Source organism: Calypte anna, chromosome 2 (genome assembly GCF_003957555.1).
Source record: "Calypte anna isolate BGI_N300 chromosome 2, bCalAnn1_v1.p, whole genome shotgun sequence".
In the NCBI taxonomy this organism is placed as follows: domain Eukaryota; kingdom Metazoa; phylum Chordata; class Aves; order Apodiformes; family Trochilidae; genus Calypte; species Calypte anna.
The window spans coordinates 59769495-59790048 of record NC_044245.1 but is presented as its reverse complement, the minus strand read 5'-3'; the positions used below and the strand labels follow the sequence as shown (position 1 = coordinate 59790048).

Below are 20554 nucleotides of genomic sequence, written 5' to 3'. Positions count from 1 at the left end.
GTCTCTGTTGTACCACAGGATTTTGCAGAATGCTCTATGCCAATGATGTCTTGGAATGTTGTGAAAGCTATAAACAGACAGTGACCAAATTCTCAATGGGAATCTATATCCTGCTCTGAATCAAAGGTTTGTTTATCAGTCTTTGCAGTGCTGACTCATGAGCATGTCAATCTAAAAGAAATGAAGATGTTATATCAGTTAACACCAGTGCAGGTACTCTTTCATTTACATCACACTTCTCTCAATTCAAAACATTAACTGTATTTAAAAGATATAAAAGTTTACATTAAATGGAGGCTTAGCCACATAGTTTTCTATCTTGTGGACATCATCATCATAAACCATGATGACAAGGAACAATTGGAAAACCTTCAATATACTGAAGTGAATTGTAAAAGCAGAGCGGAGACTGTAAGAGAACAAATGTAAATTCAAAATAAAATGTAAATTCAAAATGTAAAAATACCTTAGAAGTTCTTCCTTAATAATTAAATAAATAGAAAACAGCCACCAAAATCCTCACAATAAACACAAGCCATTCCAAACATTCCTTGAAGATTAATAAAAACTCCCCTTTGATGCATCTGTTTTTCATTGTCTGCCAGGTCACAACTCTCCAGCTTTCGAATACAAACTGCTGAACAGGTACTGCCCTCTTGACTTTTGCTTCGATGGCACTTTTTGTTTAATTTCCAAGCAGGAATTACTAGTCTTACATTAGCTGTATATATCAGCTTACTTACATATAGAAAATAAGGCTTCATGTCTTTTTTACTGAATTACTATCTCTATTCTGAAGCTGACTTTCTCTTCAAAGCTACTGATTTTACCAGCTGAAGCCAGAAAGTCAAATATTGCTCCAAACTGTCATTTGCTGACAATGTGGTATTGTGGTACAGGAAGGATATTCAACAAAGTAAAATCTATTCACACAATGTGTGGTGCAGGAAGGTAAGTTTTCTAAATGGTTTCCAGTTACTGGTGCTCTTACTCCACTGCATATGTCAGGAGACTGTCTTACTTACCAGATTATTAAATACTGATTTATTTATAATACAAAATCTTCTGAATGAGGACCACTGATTAATTTCCACAGGAGCTAATTCAACATCTAGTCTTTCAGACTCCAGTAGCACTGCCTGTAGGACAGACTGCTGTTCATAAACAAATCAAGTGTATCATCATAGCTCATAAATCAAAATTACAAACATGCCCTTGCAGTAAAAAAGGGATAACACTAAATTAACAGATCAAGAAAATGCCACGTGACGTATAAACTGTTAAGCTCCATATGATGAGTACTCTTCACTGTTCATTTTTAACTTTACCAGGACTTACTAGGAGAAAAAAAAAAAAAAGTTTAATCAGATTATAGTTTTTACTCTCAGATTTGCATTCACACCACTCATTATTAGCATAGAGAAATGTCCTGAATTTAATCCACAGTTCATCACCATTTTAATCTGAAACTTATTTCCAATATAATGCTTGTAAAGTATCAACATACTTTACTTTTTGATATACATAATATCACCTAGAAGAGTGGCTATCAGCTACTGTATGTTGTGCACATTTTCTTTTGTTATAGATACTTTTAGGCACATTTACTTACTGTTTTCTGATACTTGAAACTTATCTCTCAACTTAATAAAAACTTACAAAAAGCTGTAAGAGTCTATAAATGCCAAATTAGTCCCTATTTCTTCCTTTGTCTACCTAACAACTCTCTTAAGACCATCAACTCACCTGCTCATTTCTTGTGCTAAATAAATAAATAATTAAATACCACCGTCAAAAAACCCTAATTTAAAACTCTCTAACTAGACACTTGCTTTTAGAGCTTGCACACTACCCACAAACCTACAAACCTTCCCATTGATGCTACACCAAATGAGAATCACACATGCTGTTTTACCCACAGGAGCACACTGATTTTCACTTGAATTACAAGTGCCCCAGGCATCCGTTTCTATGCAGTATCCATCAAAGAAAGAAAATATAAGTAACTTAAATATGCCATACCGGTTATGTGAGAGAGTGATAAAAACCTTTTGACCATTTTTTCTCAAACAACTACATAGCTGAAACAGGATGTGCCCTGTAGAGATGCTGTAGAGAACTGTTTCTGTAAAGTTCTCCCCCAGCTGAGTAGCAGCCACGCTACAACACTGGTTAGGTAACCGAGGCTCACAGCAGCAGTCGGATATATTATGGGACAGTAAGGGACAAACAATCCCCTCCCTCTCTCTGCAGAGAACTTCTGAGAAAACCCCAGAGCACAGGGAATCTCCAAGATGGTTATAAAAGAGTGGGAGACCAGCCCCAGGGGTGCACTTCCCACCGCAGCAATCCAGACAACTTTCAGAGAGACTCTGCTGAATGCAAGGGTGGTGATATTTACCTTCTCTCTCTCTCTCTCCCTCTCTCTCCTCTTTCTTCAGATTCTTCTCTTCCTCTTGCCTTTTTGTCAGATGTTAGGCATTGTTGTTTCACTTCTTTGTTAGATGTTATTATCTTAGCACATTGTTAGATAATAAGCTTTTTATCTAGAATACCCGCTACTCCAAAATAGTGATGCCTGTGTTTTAAGCAAAAAGTACAACTAAAGCCTTATTTTGATATTTAGGACCAATTGTTATGACTTCTTTTTGCAGAGCAGTATGGAGTGTTAGGAATTTTCTGTCCCTACTGAGTCACTGTCATGACCCCTGGGTACTGCAACATACTACCTAAAAAGATCACCTCCCCCCAGCTCACTGAATGGGAGAGGGCAGGTTACTATGTGTTAATTAATAGAGACACGGGAAGACTAAGTATAAGGAGTATCAAAAGAGGATTCATAACATATTTTCATTTGAGAGAGTGTTTTTGTTAGGTCCGAGATTCAGCAGTAAATCACAAAAAAAAAAAAGCTCTTGATAAACATTTCAGAGACAGTTTATTACACCATCCCACTGCAGAGATACAAACAGCTTACATAATTAAACTTGTCAGCAGGACCTACAAAGTGAGCCTCCCTTGGGAGATGAATTCAGAGGATCTGACAGGCCTAAGTTTAACAGGAGTCTTCCCACGGAGACAACGTTGATTCCCCTGGAAGTTATTCTCCCTACCTTTTTCCTCTTGGCTCCCCCTTTTTTGCCTGGGATACACCATCACGTGTGACCAGCACACCCAGCAAGCCTTATCTATTAACCCATGGTGTGTGCTTACTCCAACACCCCCTGTGTGTGTGTGTGTGTAGGGGGGGGTGTGAGGTGGTGGTGGTCTCAAGCCTGACATTAAGTTCTTAATCTCACGTAAAATATCTGTCCTCTACAGATCAAAATTATTTACTCCACCACAGAGTGCACAGGCTAATTTTATGGTCCCAGCTAATTTTACAAGGACCTAGCGAGAGAGTGCTTAGGACCCTAAGGGACCCAGTGGGACAAAACAGAGAAGAATCAGTATTCCATCCCATTTCCTGCCATGCTTTATAAAAGCCAGGAGCACTGGAAGCCTCCTGCGTCCCACTCCCTTCTTACTTGCTGCTTCACTGCACTCGGAGATCTTGGAGAGAGGCTTCTGCTTTGTCATCAGCTTGCCACATGCTTTACAGGATCCAAATCCGTAAGGTTCTGGGAAGAGCCTTGGGCCCTTTTCCCAAGTCAGCTCCGCCATGAAGGACTTTCAGAACCTTATATCAGGAATCACCAAAATCAAGTTTTGTATATATATGTATATTTGCTCCTTATCCAATGTGTTACCATCCCTTCCTTGTTCTATTACACCTGTTCTAATTTTAACTTCCAAACTTTAAGTCTCTTTCTTTCCTGTTCCCCTTTCATCTTCCCCAGGAGGGTGGAAGGGAGTAATACAAAGCAATTCTGTTCTCTGAGTTTCAGTTCATCCTGACCACTAAACTGAGACATTATTTTCCCTAGTGCCACTGTTGAAAAATAACTCAGAAATTTATAATGATGTAATTATTTTGAGCAAAATGTACTCTCTATATGTACACACACACAGGTTAAAATTGTAGTCAAAGGCACACAATTGGTATCGCAGCTAGCACCAAGAAAGAACATCCTGGAATAACTAGGCCCTGAAGAAGGCCTGAAGTTAAGAGTTTTTAAGGGTGTCTCATGTAAATCACCAACTTGACAGACAACACTCAAAGTCTATATGGATAACTGGACCTAAGGAATGCAGAAGGTGAGAAAGAAGAAACCAAAATCAAGAGGATCAACTGCTGAACCAGTCTTGGGTAGTTAGAGAGCTACAGAACCTGTAATATTGTGTCCTTTAGGTGAATTTAGCTCAATGAAATTAAAATGCTAAAAATCACACCCCTGGGTCAAAAAGACACCTGCCCAGGTGAAGACCCTTACCCTGAGCACGGTGATAGTAGAAATAGTGATGTAACCATATGTAACTATATGTAAATTGCTAACCAATTACTGCAAGAAGGATAGATCTGGAAGCTTACTAACTTTACAGTTTTGTATATAAATATGTTGCAGAAAATCTTGTTTGGGGTGCTTGATTTGTGGTAAGGCACCAAGTATCCAGTTTTGTACAAACCTGCAATAAATAAAAACATCTCCTTCCTAAGCACAGTCCCTTTGTCTCTATTTCAAGAGCCTAACTTAAAACCACAAACTAACTTGGCATGCAGCAGTCGTAACTGCTACACACAGCTATAGTCATAGCTTGTGCTTAGACAAGATGGTAAACAGTGCAGTCACCATTTTTCATCTATCCCATACCACAGAGCCTCATTCTTGCAGAAGTGAACACACAACACCTTTTTTGTGAAATACAAGCTGCACATGATGATGAGTAAGAGCTGCCTACCCTGTCCTCTGTGATCCACTTGTCAGTGTCAGCCTCTTGTATCACTGCCACACTACTCTGGGTTAGATAAAATCTCCATTCTCAGCACTGCCAGTTTGATTCAGAGGCTTCAGAAACAACACCCACACTGAGTAACAATCACTTTAAGTATAATAAAGCAGATAGATCCAGGGTGAATTGGTACTACACTGGGGACTATAATGAGTATAGTTGGAGATGGTGTACAGCAGAGTTAGATTCCAGACAATAAACACAGACTTACCTTGTTTTCTCCTACTGGTTTTTCACTTGTGTAATGAACTACGATTATGTTATAGTATCAGTCTATATCTGTAGTTAGATGAAAAAAAAAAAAAACCAAAACAACTTAACTTGTACACACTTCTATGAGGACATAAAAGCTAGCAGTTGCATCTTTTATGTATCAAAAAAATACATCTAACAGCAAAACAACTGCTCCTCTCATTAGCTAACTTTCTTTTTTTAAACAAAGCTGAAGGGCATAGAATAAAGCGCCAAGACATGGACGATGAAGCAACTATTGTCTTGGGTCATGAGAGTCACAGGCTGGTGCCAAAGATCACCACTGTTCTGCAGCTGCTGGTTCCATGACCACAAATAACACTAAGTGGTACCATGCTCTGCTGTATCAGCAGACACAAAGGGATGAACAGGTGTACAACACTTCTTGTCATCAGATGATGGTGGCTTATTCTTCTCTTCACAGCCACATACTTTTCTGTCTGCTGAAGGAGCACTACAGAAACCTTTTTACTTTTTCTAAGTATCCTATAAAGTCTGTGGGAAATCATGAAGAGGGTAACAGTGTAAGACTAAAATATTCCTTACACTTCTGTAACCCTCCCAGAACAAAGTTGAGGCAAAGGAGAAGGAAGATAATTTGGTGCTGCTAAGGTTATGCCCTTCATTTTCTTCTAGCACTTATTACCATCCTTTTGCAAAGCATGCCATTTAAAACACCAAGCTCATGCCAAAAAAGCTGGAGCATTCACCTGGCACAATGCAACAGGCTGGACCACCCATCAGTGCAGCATCACATAGCTGTGGCTGAATTGCTTCCATTCCTGCAGCTAGCACAGCCTGCAGCAAGCTCTTGTTAGCTGTGTGCTATGTGGCTTTGAACAGCACATGGAAATATTGCCCAAGGGCATCTCCAGAAACAATTACTGAAAAGTAAAGGCATCAAGAAAAGCTACTGAGCTTTAGGAATATCCTACATTCAAAATAAACATGAAGGGCAATGGTTTTTACAACAAAGTCCTGTCTCCACTGAAACAACTTGCCCGAAGATATTTTCCACTGCTTGCCATCACTGACAAAGATTCAGATTTGATTCAAAGCTGTTCCACGCAGAAACTTACAGGCTTGATGAAAAACACTGCAGTAAGGTTTTCTGGGTTTGTCTGCCTGTATTATTGATGTCCAGATAGTACAGAAACATAGACAGTACAGAAACATTCCCTTCCTGCCTTCGGTGTTGTGTCTTTCTAGTAAGCAGTGGATCAGAGTATTGAAGGCAATCATTACTTAACAAAATGGCAGACTGCAAGCATTTTCACACACACTTTTTTTTTTTTTTTTAACACAGTCATCTTTTCTCAACTCACTTGCTAAATTAAATCAACAATACTAACATTCTGATGAGAGAGCTGCAAAGATTGGTGTTGGCTATTCAGGATACAATGCTGCTCTTCAAAACAACCAGTAATTCAGTAACTGTACTTCTGTGCAGAAAAAACAGCAGTGTCCTGGGATTTACTCCTTACCCAGAAGGGTTTAGGTTTCTTAGCCATGATCTTCCTGGAACTGAATACCTTTTTGCATTTGCTCCTTCAACCATAAAAATTCATTTTTTAAAAAAGCATTTTAAAATAGCATCTCCTCCTAGACAAGGTTGCTATAGAGATTTGTTTATGTAATGAAAATGTTCTGGGAGCTCTCAGAATCAGCACCAACATCAGCAGTCTTACCAAGGTTTTAAGAATTATTTACCTGCTGATAGCACCCAGAACCTTTGTAAAGAATGAGGACCTAATACTGAGTATGAAACAGGGAAAAACAAATTCTCAAAAGTACAGCCTGGATTGCTTTTGAGGGGATTATAGCAGGACCCCATGCCATTTTTAAAATTTTTATTGGTTTTCTAATTCCTAGGAATACATACATATGCATTTAAAAAACCCTTGCAGAGTCAGCAACAAGCTTCAAAGAAAAATCTGGATTTCATTGGTGTTTCTTCAGTTTAGAAAGAAAGGAAGCAAGTGATAAGCACCTCCAATGAAGCCAGAGAGTAGTGAGTAACACCATGTTAATTAATTAGGATGAGGACTTTCAAAGGAGGGGTGTCCAGTAACATTACTTGGGTGTTCTAACACAGCAAATCCTAACTCCACACAGCACCTAAAACCACTCAGCAACCAGCAGTCTAGATAGAGCTGAGCCAAACATTAAGAGGTGCCCCATATGTAACATCCCTTCCAGAAGCAGTTTCAAATTCCTTAGTTAAACCTTTGTGGCTCAGATCTAACTCCATCAAGATAAGACCATGTTGTGGACAGCCCTGAGGAGCACATCAGCACACACAGCATTTCCATCCTCAGTAGGGTAAAACTAACCTGTCTCACAGTAGTCTTACAAGTGATCCTTCTTCTTCTCCCCTGTAATAGTAGCCCCAGACTCCATCTCCCAAGCATTTCAAGACTCCAACCAAATACAAATCATGGGATCTAGTAGCCTAACAATACTGACTTCCAAAAAGTTGAAAACTATATGCCAACATCTCTGAGGAACAGTTTTACATTCCCACTGCTGGTAAAGACAAAACAGAGGAGGGAAGCTAGTACAGACTCATGGATTGCCTATTTTTAAGCCTGGGTGTTGATGAATCAACACTTCAGCTCACTATTTCACCCAGTCTTTAACGACGTTTGCTCTAATTCAGTGATAAAACCATCCTCTTAAACTTCTAGATAATGGGAAGAACACAAACCTAGGTTCTCCCAAGTCAGCCTATTAGATTGTGGGTTTTTTTAATTTCTAAATTTTTTTAAGAAAAAGCAGAAAGATGAAAAACTGCATCAAATGCACCTCAATTCCATTTAGATTAATTGTAACATTTATTGTATATCAGCCTTCTTTACAAAATGGATGATTTCTAGCAAAAAGCTAGACTACAGAGTCAAACAACATGCATACATACCCATGTGCTTTCTTCCTATAGTATTTCCAGCTTTAGTTTCAGAACACCAAATTAACTTCTACTACCTATACAGGATCAGTAAGAAACTTTTGGCTTTTCTCCTACCACCGTCATCATATACCATAAGCAGCCCCAACCATCACGGTTGACTTGGCTTGTTCCCGTGCATAAATCTTTCTTGAACCAAAAAGCCCCGGGCTTTGCACAGCTCTCTGCATATAATCTCACCAGAGCCAAACAGAAGGAAAGGATCCCTTCCACGGGTCTGCTGGCTACACATCTACTCAAGCAGACCATGATGTGGCTGCCCTTCCTCGCTGCCACCATTCACTCACTGCAAGGACTGCTGCTGACTCACACTCAATATCGTGACCTGAGAGCTGCTCCCTAGACTGTCAGCCCACTATACTTCCACAGTTTGATGATGATGAGACTGGGGCCAAGGCCTTGGCCATAATCAAGGCATACTGCACCACTCCGCTCAAAGTGCCAGCCTGCCAGCCATTTAATATAATTTCATTGCATTGCATTTCATCACAGAAAGCAATGACCAGGCATGACTTGGCAAATCCACACTGGCTGCTGCAAATCACCTTCTTGTCCCTTGTGTGCTGCTGAGAAAGGCCTTCCCAGGGGATTTGCTTCACAATCTCCACAGCAACTGAGGTGAGCCTCACTCTCCTGTAGTTCCCTGGATCCTCCTTCTCACCCCTCCTGAGATGTGTGTGATGCTTGCCTTCTTCCAGTCACTGGGAACCTCCCCCATCTCCCACAGCCTTTTAAAGTGGTGGGGAACAGCTTTGCAGTGACATTGCCCAGCTCCTTCAGCACACTTGGATGCATCCTAACTGGTCCCATGGGCTTGTGTACATCTAATTGGCTCAAGGGATCCTTAACTCTGGCTTCCTTTACTGTGGGTACTGCTCCATGCCCATAGACTCTGCTAGCAGGCTCAGGGACCTGGCAACCCCAAGAACAAGCCCTACCAGCTGAAAGGGAAAGCAAGAAAAGGCACTGAGTACCCTCTGCCTTTTCCCTGTCACTGGGTCCCCTGCCACACTGAGGATTTATTTTTGCTACCACTGTACTGACAGAAACATCTCATGCTGTCTCTCCTTCACCTCCCTCAGTAGCCTCACCTCCTGCTGAACTCTGACTTTCCTCAGTCTGTTCCTTCATGCATAGGATGTATTCCTCCCCTATAGCCTCTCCCTGCTTCTCCTTCCTCCATACTCTCTTCTTCTGTTTGAGCTCTTTCCAAAGCTCCATGTTGGCTTGTTACCAGGATTGCTCAACTTCCTGCACATGGGAATGGTCTGTTCTTCTGCTCTGAGGAAGCTGCATTGAACATCAACCAGCTCTCCTGGGCCCCTCTGCCCTCCAGGGCAGTTCCCTGGGGTAAGCTGGACAGGCCAAAATTTGCCCTTCTCAAGTCCAAGGCTGTAGTTCTGTTGCTCATCTTCCTCACTCCTCCCAGGCTCTTAACCACTACAGTTACCTGGGTGCCACAGTCAAAGCTGCCTCCCCCTTCACACTGTTATCAAATTCTGCTTCAGCCCATGGAAAACAAGAGACAAAGTCTACATTGATGTTTAACGCTCCAGAAAATACTTGCTTGTTAATCAGTAAAATGAGGTAATTATGTAACTAGTGTGAATTTCACATAGCTGCTTTTATAAATGAAAAACTGGCAACTTTAAATGATGGTGCAGTACCATGAAATTAGGCTAACATGCAAGAAAGTACAAACCCCTCCCCTCCCAAACGATGAAAACAAAAAACAACCTTGTAAAGTACCCCAACCAATGAAAAAAACCCTCTTAAAAACCCACAAGATCTTATACCAGAGCCCTACTTCTAATCTAAACCAGTAAAAGTCCTTGTAGTCCACAAGTAGCATATGCCAGTGTGACATAAGTTGTTCCACGGTACTGTGTATGACAGCAGGCAGCATTCCATTTTAGCTGGGAGACAGATCACCCACCACTGTACTATAGGTTTACATGTGATGTCTACTCACACAAAAAAGTGTTCTTTCAAATCATAATCAGCATACATAATTAGGAGTCCAGAACTTCACCATGCATAAAACAAGGCTGTATAACTGCAAGTGGATCAAAAACTCATCTTCCTTTACTATTAAATCACTGCTTTTATTTTAGATTTATGCATCTTAGAAGAAAGCCTTTCAAGGATAAAATGTAAAAGGCATCATTAGGCTTCCTGGATAAGAAATAAAACCAGATCTTAATATCATTTAAAATGAAGCATGGTACTAAAGAACACTTTCTATTGTGACCTACCTACATTTCTACCTATAACTGCACAACCTCACAATAAAGATTCATTAGCACAGATTACATTCTGCATACCATTCTATATCCACCTAAAACTTGTTTCCTGATGTAGACATATTATAGTACACAAGTTAACTTGTTATGCCTACTTCATGAGTGAAGTAAGATTACACAAATCAGATTCTATGTCAATGTTAAAAGAATCTCTCCAGTAAAAATAAAACTTACAACTACTATGTTCTCCATTTTCATCTAAAGACTACTTCATACCTACTTAAATATTTAAAATATTTGAGAGGCTTCAGTAAAATCTCTGCTAAATACAAATTACAATAAAGAAACCTCATAAAGAGATAGTTGTTTTGAATGAGTGTGTCAAAGTACTACTCCTTATACATATATTAAGAAACCAACAAATATCTCCATTCAATGCAGAGAAAAAAAGAAAACTATTATATTATCGTTTACAAATGAGGAAAGCATGTACTCATTCTTGCCAAGAGTTATCTTGCCAGCTGCTTAGAGCAAACATTATCCATTTTAATTCTTTGACAGTCTTGCAACAATGGTGAACTGCTACTGCTGGTCTCAGGTGGAAGCACTGCTGTGGAGTGCTGAGTGACCCAGAGAGCAGGAACCAGGCTAAATGGCTGACTGGGCAAGATGTGCTCAGGATAGAGAATGGGTGGGACTGCTCAAAAGTCAGGGCACAGTTAAGTGTGTTGTGAAGATTCCCCATGGGAACCAGACCTTCCTTTCTCAGAAAGATGGAGGAGAGTTTTCTGGCCTTTAGCACACATGGCTTCCTCAGCAACAAGAAAACATGTCAGATCAACACATGAAACTATTAAAGGAATTTTGAGAGGAGCTGATCTTTTACCAAAAATATGTTAGAGGTTGGGAAGCAAGGTGTATTTACAAAGCTTCTGTACATTAACTAGTCTTCGATAACAATCCAGTATAGAATCACAAAAATTTGTTTAACATTTAACACATAGTAACATCAAAACAAACAAATGTTTCTATGGAGACAACTATCTAAATAAATGCTCACAATGGATCCAAAACATGATGTCACCCAGCCCTGCCTGCAACCATAGTAACATACAGTGTAAACAGAAATATTTTTATTTTTCTGTCTAATAATATCATAGAATTAACAGTTTTATGGCAGTGCTTATACCATACTCTTGCAATGTTGACTGGTAACACTTCTAAAGTAAGAGCAGAAGTATTTATATTAGGGCTATTACTATTACCATGTTAACTACATACCATAAGTGGAGTATGCCCATGGCATAGCTAACATATCGAATTTCCCAGAGCAGTTGTTGACCCCAATAAACAAAGAAATTTAAGTTACTAGGACAACATGCCAGAATGTTGGTCAGAGATCAGTAACATTTATTCTTCTTGAATCTTCTGCTTTCTTTGATACAAGAAGAGTTCTTAGAGTGTTGTATCTCCCAGTCTAGCTGGATTAAGAATAAAGTGGCCACATGTTGCTTTTCAGATCAAATGCAGAATGCTTATGCACCCTCCTCCTGCATCACCAATGATCTTGCTTTCTCTAGGGCAACAAGATTCATTAAACTCATACTTGGACTCCACAATACAATTTACACACAAAACACAAAGCCTACAAACTTTTGCAACTCTGCAACAGTAACACAAATGAAGCACTCAGTCAATGAGCAAAATTTCCAAGAAAGAAGGCAATCATTTCAGTTACTGAAAGCTAATCACAGAATTCCCATTCTCATGAAAACCATTTTCAAATGCTATTGCATTGTCTGCATTGTATGTCTGTAAATTCAGTAGACCCTGACTGCATCATCATTCTTAATTTGCAAAATATAAAAGAAGGAGATCTATATAAGGTTCAGACTGTATGTGAAAAATGAATGCCTGGAATTATCTAATATTATTATTATTTATATACTATTATTATTATTATATATATTATTATTATATATTATATATATTATTATTATATATATACTAAGCCCTTACATTTTCACAGAAGCCCAAGGTACAGGGAAATTGAAGTTATTTTAATTACAAAAAACATGGAATACTACTTTTGGTCCTGGCATGAAAATTTCCTTCCCATAGAATATGATTGTGACTTATCCTTGTCTTCAAGTATGGCTATGAATTTTGGGATCATTTAAAAAATTTAATTCCCAACAAAGAATTCTGAGGCTGCTTTTTAAAACAACTATATGATCAGGTTTCTCAGAGAAGGAGTTGCTTCATTTTTGCCACTTAAAAGAGACAAATTTATCCTGGTGCCAATTAGCAATAGAGATTTTTATGTTACTTTAAGCAAGGAGCTAGCTTTGAAATGAAAATTTATGGTGGTGTGGGCAGTTTAATAAACCAACAAAGGAAAGAGTCCCAACATCTCAAGTTTTGACCATGAAACTATAAAACTCAGCAAGGAAAACTTGCTTCCTAATTACATTTACTGTCATGTAATTACCCACTTTAATTGGGTTTGCTGCATTTTAACAGATTTCTTCCCATGAGACATTGTAAAACTTGGTAATGTACTCTTCACTATTTCTTTTGCTTTTCTAGGTGCAACATGCACAAGATAACCATGTCCTAACATGTGTCTTTATTGTATGTTTTCATAACCTAAAAAGCCCCAAACTTTTACTTTCCTATTATTTTAGAAATTACAGTCTATCCAAACTTTACTACTGCAATACAAAATAATTGGAATAATTTAGGTGGCTCTTCTGATCTCTAGGCATGCCACTTACAAATTCATACACACTGCTACTTCTCTCAAGTGGATTTTGGCTTTTCATTTCACCTGCCAAGATCCACCAGCCCCATCTCAAGGAACCACTCTGGCTGACCACAAGAATACCAGGACAAGGTCCACCTTTTGAGACACAGTCTAGCTGAAGAACCTAAAAAACCAACAGTGAAGAGCACTTTCTGGGGAACTGGAGATTCATGTATTGTGTTTAATGTCTGTCATTCAACACAGGGAAAAACTTGGGAGTCTAAAAATCCTAGTGGTCTGCTGCAAAGATGCTGCTTGTAAAATGGAAATAAGCAAGAGTCTATTCTGTGAGTATGCCTGCTCTGATGCATCACCAAATTGATCATTATCCTCTAGCTTAGAGTTAAATGTGAAGCAAAAGGGAAAACAAGTAAAAGCAGTTGTCTGAACATGCTCAAGAAACCCTGTATACTCAGCCTACGCATACACCTCCTAAATTACAGCGTATTACTAATGCTTGAGTAAGAACAGCCACTAAACCTTCCCTTGTTAAACCTTAAAATACTGTATGTGAAATAAATTTAATCTAGACTGAAATTAAATGCTGACATATGCTCCCAAGAATAAAAATGTAAAAAATCCAACCCAACACTTTAGAAATGTGGGGGTATACTTTGTGAAACCATATACATAAAAAAAACCTTCCCACTAAAGATAGCAAAAGTGCATAATTTTGTTTCCCCACCTGCCACTTGAGCAATATTAATTTAAAAATAAAACAATTTTGAAGGACAATAATATATAAAGTGCATAAACAATCAAGATAAATGTGCTTTTGCATTTGTGGCAGTTATCTTCTGAACTATTAAATACTAGATACAGCATGGAAAAGAAGATGCGTTTCTCCCAAGAGAAATGACAACACTTTACAGTGGTCACAGGAGAAAGGTCTGAGGAACTGCTGAACAGACACCTCCCTACAAAGGCAGGGACATAAAATCCCAAGCTGAGCTGAGACTGCTGAATAAGTGCAAGGGCATATCTGACATTCTGCTTGAGCTGCAGGTCCCCCCCACCTCACAACTTGTTCGTGCAGAACAGGACTGGATTCCTTCTACACAAGCAGGCATCAAAACTGTCTGATATTTCTTTATATCTGCTATGCTGCACAATCATGTGTGGCGTATCATGGAGTTGTTCTATAACTAACTTGTACAGATACTGACATAAGCAAGTAGTTTTTAAGTCAATGAGAGAAAAAAAAATGCCAGCATTGTTTATCATAGATGAAGAAAGAAAGAAAAACAACTATACACACTAAGCATCCATTTCAGATAAGAGTTCACAGATAGTATACCTAACTCTGGCAACACAACTCCAAAAAATATAAGGGGTTTTAAGAGAAAAGTGGACTGATCCAAGAGCAAGAGCATTGGATTGTGCATATATAGTGTTTTCAATTGCCTAGATAAGATTCCTGAGAAGTAAAGAAACAAAAGAAATCAAAAAAGTAACATCATTCTAACCATGCACCTTTCAAGATCAAAGGCCTTTTCTTCTGACTTTGCAAGTCAGGTTGCATGTCCCCCCAGCATTACATCCCTTAAATGATGGTTAAACCTGAGTAGGTGTTTTGCTGGATGTCAGGTCTGTTGTTGAAATAGTGGGTATATATCTCACCTTAGCTTCAGCCTTCTGAGGCCAAGTTTTGACAAAATGTAAAACTACATCCTGATTTAATTCAGATATCCTTCAGGAAACAGTCACATCATTTACTGCAGTGAACAAAATTGTGTCTTAGCATAGCCTGCATTTGTCCTGATCAAATACCTCTTTGCAGAGCATAAAAGCTGCGAGACTGAAGCCAGTTTAAGACCACAGGACAGAAGCTGAAAGCTATTATCTTCAGACAAAACAACACAGTTTCATAAAGGAACAAGAAAAAGACTGATTTTGACAGAGATATATATATAGTGCCTCACAACATCTAAGCAACAGAAGATAAATTTAGATTATAGCTACAAAACATGTTGGGGCCACACAAGACCAATGGCAGAAAGGAACTTACTTGATTTTACTGAAGACAATGTCAACATCTGTGATTGTCACATTCTTCCCATCTATCACATGACAGTCCTTACATAGCTTTGACCAGTTCTTCCCATGCATTTCTTTTCCTGTGGCTCTTGTATCACCATGGATAGCAAATTTTCTAAAGGCTTCTTCCAGAGCACTTACTTCTCCTGCCATAGCTCCCTCGTGGGAGCTGTTTGAATCACAGGATAACCGCTTTGCTGCTCGGTCCTTTGCTGGATCTGAAGGAGATTTTGGAGGAGTTTTATTCACAGGTTTGCTTGACTTCACTTTGTTTTCAGACATTGTGCTATAAAGAAGAGAAGGGTAAACTGATTACATTAAATTGCAATACTTTCTGTTAAGCTACAGGTTTAACTTAAGCTACAGTCCATGTCACAACATATGAAGAATAAGTGGTCTATAAAGTTAGCAAGAGCTCAGTGCCCTCCACCACCAAACAACAGTCTATACATAGACCTACGTAGCTCTCTACCCATGTAGAAAAAAACTCAAGCACATTATAAAAAGTCAGAAAGAGAATATTCCAAAATAGGGTACAAGCATAATATCACCATCATTACACCAGCCAACAAGTAACTTAAGTGTTAAATTTTTCCCCCCCTTTTTTTTTTATTTTGTTTTTAAATGGCTATCACCACAGTCATACTACAAGTATGCCCTTGACATTATAGGCATTACTATTCACTTTTATTTCTGAATGAAAAACAGAGCCTTTATTTTCTGGACTCTGACTTCTTACTTATTTGTTATTGAAAAATGAAATAGTTTGAAAATGCAAAGATATTGCTGTTATAACCCTTATATGACACAATGTAAGGGCTAACAAGTCAGGAAGTCTCAGAAATTATTAGATGAGTCTCTTTGTTAACAAAATCAATCAGTTCTGAAGTTTACACCCAAAGAACAGTAGGTGTGGAATCCATTTGGAATGAACACATTCACAAAGCACAAGAAGGAATGTCAGTACTGCAGAGAAAAACTTTCAAATTACTCTATGTTCAAATTGGATAAGTTCACCTTTAAAAGAAACCTTAAACTGAGCAAGAGAGCACTGAAGTTGTTTTTCAGGTGTCTTCATAAGCGAAATCAAAACTAACATACCATAAGCATTCCATAGGAGCCTTTGCCTTCCACCCATCCACTCTTAGCTTGGCAGAAGTAAGAGGCCATGAAAATCCCAAAGACAGGAGGCACTGCGTGCCCACCCCAACATACAGACAGTTTCCCAGATTCAGATCTGTTGTGCTGCTACAAATTTGTACCCATAAAGAGGTGCTTCAGGTATCAGAAGTTTGGCTACTACTGGATAAGAGCTGTAAAGCCAACCAGACTTAACACCCCATCCGTTCATCTACAGTCACAGTGCTCTCGGTATAAGATGACCACATATGCAAAGATTGGTATGTATTTCTACCTAAGGTTTTATTTCCACATCAGATAGATAGTTCTTCTGGCTTATATACTGTACTTCAATACAGACAACTCAGCAATGGAAATAATTCTAAAACTCCATCTGTTCTGATACAGCTTAACTGTGTTCAAGTGTCACTTGAACAACCAATGTATGCCTTTTCCTGGATGCTGCAGCAGAACTCACCATAACCCCCTGCTAGGCAGCAGCTATAGTTTCACAATTAGAAACAAGCTTCAATTAAAAAATACCTTTGTCCTTCACACTTGATCAAATGCAGCAATAGCTGAAGCATTACTATTTTGAAAACATTCAAGTTAATTCTTAAAAATCTTGTTATATCTTAAGCCTAGGGAGTCTTTTCTTTTGTTTACACTGTCAGCAAAAGTTCTGGCCAAAAAACCAAAATGCTAAATTAAAAATAGTATGACAGGAATTTAACAACTGTAGCCACAGAGTTATATGTGCACCTATAAAATGAAATGAAAAGCACAAAGAGGAAAAAATATTTGAAAATTTAAAGTTCAATAAAAAAATCTAAAATGTAGCCAAGTCCTATGCCTACTTCCTTTCCCTGCTTGCTCTTGGAAGAACAATAATTTTACCTCAAACTTTTCTGAAAGTCTTCCAGCACTGAACTCCAAAACAATAAGCACAGTGGTGAGAGAATAGAATAAGAAAACAAAAACACCAATGACAAAATCTATGCAAAAGAAAATTACATTAAAAATCAGATAATAAAGATCAATGATCTATCTAGGTCTTCAAGGAAGCTTGACTTCCAAAAGCAGAAAGTCTGTTACAAGCTTGCATCACTTCAAATCTACTGGAGCTGGAAAGTAGAGCCAGGAATTTTACAATCTACCACTAGCTGGTGGAAGGGAGGGCATCATCTCACACACACAGAAAACTGATTGCTCTAACCTACCCATTCTACAGTTCAGTAAAACAAAATTAAGCCACTGTTCAAAAGCATGAGCTGTCTAGATGCCAACCATAACAACTACAGCTAACCAAAGAAATGCTTTTCATTACTATCACAAAAGACAAGTATGTACACAGTTAGATAATTCTACATTTCCAGAGCCTGACGAGGGAAGGAAGTATGGACTAGCCACTGATCCCAACCTGTCTAATACTGCTGACTCAAGTATAGCAAGGTCCACATCACCATAAGCAACCATGTAAGACATTAAGAAAGATATATAAATAGATGCTATTTGTGAAGGTTTTGTGAGTAACAACTGTCCCCAAAAAATGGAGTTTCAGAAACACAAAGAATATTTATTAATAGTAATGTTATGAAATACTACAGTCTGTGTCATGTAAGACTCCTTTAGTATCATGAAACAACAGTCCTTGTCTCACTCTGCAATGGGTGAATAATGTAGCACATTACACAAACAGATACCTATACAGACAGAGATTAAGCTACTGACCAAACTGACTGAGGTCATGACAAACTCAGGCTAAAACTGAATGAAAGTGCAGATCTTGTCTTCTTAGCACATGCTTAAACCATTATCAAAGTTTTTTCTTATTACCAAACTTCTTTTCAGCCAGAGACATACTCATCTGCAGACAGGGAGCTGAAAGAACTCCCCTATGTAATGTCATATATTCACCTGGATTGTTGAAAAAATGAGGGAACAAGTAGCTACTGCTTCTGTGAATTCCAGTTGTTGGTTCTCTATAGCTGCATTAATACCAGGTAGATATAAATAAGCCCAAAGCCTTTGTACTCACCAACTGCCAGCTCTACAAAGATCTATATTAATTTACACTCTCACTTATCCACATCCTCTCCAGGTGTCAACATATCGTAGGAATTCTGGTACAGTTTCCATTTAGACTTGGAGGAATTGCTCTCAGATCTATCTATCAGCACCAAAGACAACCTGAAGACTTACTAAAACCCAGACTATTTTTGCCAACAATTTCAGCAGTTTATGCAGCTGTACAAAATATGCATGCATCCTACTTGGTCAGAAATTCACTGCAGCACCTTCTCTGCTCTGTCCCTGAGAACTAATGCATAGCTTATCTGCCCCAGAAGTGCAAGAAATAGGAAACTATCAAAAGTGTGAAAGCCTAGCATTTTGGGCAATGCAATGTACTTTCTCATCTGCTTTTACTAGCTTGCCTCTGTGGCAGGCTGTGACTGTTTTTTCCCAGTTGAATTGCCTTTCTTTGCAGCAAGTATTACATAACCAGTTTTTAATGGAAGTCTTCTCGCATCATTTATTGCCATGGAAATGAATAAGCATGTTTTTGTTTAAGACAGCACAAAAGACTAGAACACTACCACATATACTCATTACAGCCTCGGATTCAACCCAGTTAATAGAAAAGGCAACTTATTTTGAAACTGTTCATTCTTTAGAATATTTACTAATCAAGAACTGGCTAAAGCAAGGTCAGAGTTCCTGCGAACTAAGGAAAACTTAGTTCAAACTTTTTAATGGCAGAAAGCATTCAAACATCAAGCAAACCTCTGCTAAGGAGTATGCTGAGACTGCAGAAAAGATTCAGTAGCAAAATGCCACAGTTGCAATGCAATTATGGTATTACTAATAACTACTCTTGCCTCTAATCTCACCTTTATGAGGTGACCATATGCCAATGCTACTTCTCATATGCACTCATATGCTCCACTGCACTTGCAATACAACTGCACAAGACCCCAAAGTTACATTTACAATGAGCATCAGGGTCATCCTCTAGCTACAATGCAGAGTCTGCAGTGCAAATTCCTCATCTTTGAGCCCAAAGACAGTGAGTTGGATAAAACAGCCCTAAAATGGAATCTCTGGAAAAGTTTTCAATCTTAGCCCTGATCCCCCTCTAAGTTCTTAACCCCTTCTACCATATGACACAGAGAAATAAGCAGCAAAAATCTATAAATTCTGTCCTTGGTTTCCGTCTGTTCTGCAGTTCCTTTTCCTGTTGTTTTTATGTGAAGTCCAAAGTTCTGTTTTGCTTTTAGTCACACCTCAGAGTTTTGGCCACAAGATAGAGTGGAGATGGTACCCTAACCACACCTTAAATACCCACCAAGATGTAATCCAACACAGAGATTCCCTAGGCAGTCTTACTGCATCCTTCTTGCCACCTAGCAATTTGGTTGTATGTTTTTGTCTCCAGGATCTGTTAGGTAAGAAGGGCAAGTAAGTAATCCACAGCACACACACCAGACTTACAAGTAAATATACTGTTCTAGTCCCTGCAAAAATGTCATCCTTGCATCCTCACCTTACAAAAGCATCTATTTATTTGCACAAGAAATATAAGATTCTATATTCAGTCAGACAGCATCTGTCCATGCATGTGATCACATCAGACATTTGAATGAATGCTCAACATGACAATAGCCAGGAATATACCAATGTTATTGAGAACTAGAAACAGAGCAAAGGGACAAGAGAGATGGTGGACCCCTTGCAATGCATTTAACACAGCCAGCATGTTAATCTGGTATTACATAAAGATTTGAAGAACTATATGTTGTTAACATTAACAGTTTCACTTTTGCTGTAACCTCACAATAAGCTTCCTATTTCTGTGCAAATTCTCTAAATGAGCATCAGCCTCAACCTCCCCACAACCGAATTCTCAGCTCCTCAGCCTGGTCAAAGTGCCAGCCTTCCTAAAGATACTTCTTAGGTGGTCTTAAAACTGAAAGGCCATTGGCATTTAGAAAACTGGCATACTACAACTGAACACCTACACATAACCTAGTAGTTTTGTGTTAATTGTCACTTGTTTTTACCTTGCACTGTCCTGCTAATCCTTCCTGCACATCAAGAGTTGGTAAGCATTCAAGTACCTAAAGTACAATTTTTACCAGAATCTGTTTCTGCACAATCAGTAACACCACAAATAGCTGCCATCCAAAATATCTTAAAACCTCCCAGTTAATCCAAGCAAAAAAATAAGTAACTTTTCAATAA

At 38.7% G+C, this 20554-nt stretch overlaps 1 protein-coding gene across 1 annotated transcript in view; it reads right to left on the bottom strand.

The window, feature by feature from the left end:
- TPPP (tubulin polymerization promoting protein) overlaps positions 1 to 20554 on the bottom strand; it is a 50174-nt gene that overhangs the window by 22509 nt on the left and 7111 nt on the right. Inside the window, exon 2 of the mRNA XM_030446269.1 lies at positions 15165 to 15479. Within this exon, the coding sequence (XP_030302129.1) occupies positions 15165 to 15475 (311 nt within the window). The 5' untranslated portion in view covers positions 15476 to 15479. The remainder of the gene's footprint in view (positions 1 to 15164; positions 15480 to 20554) is intronic.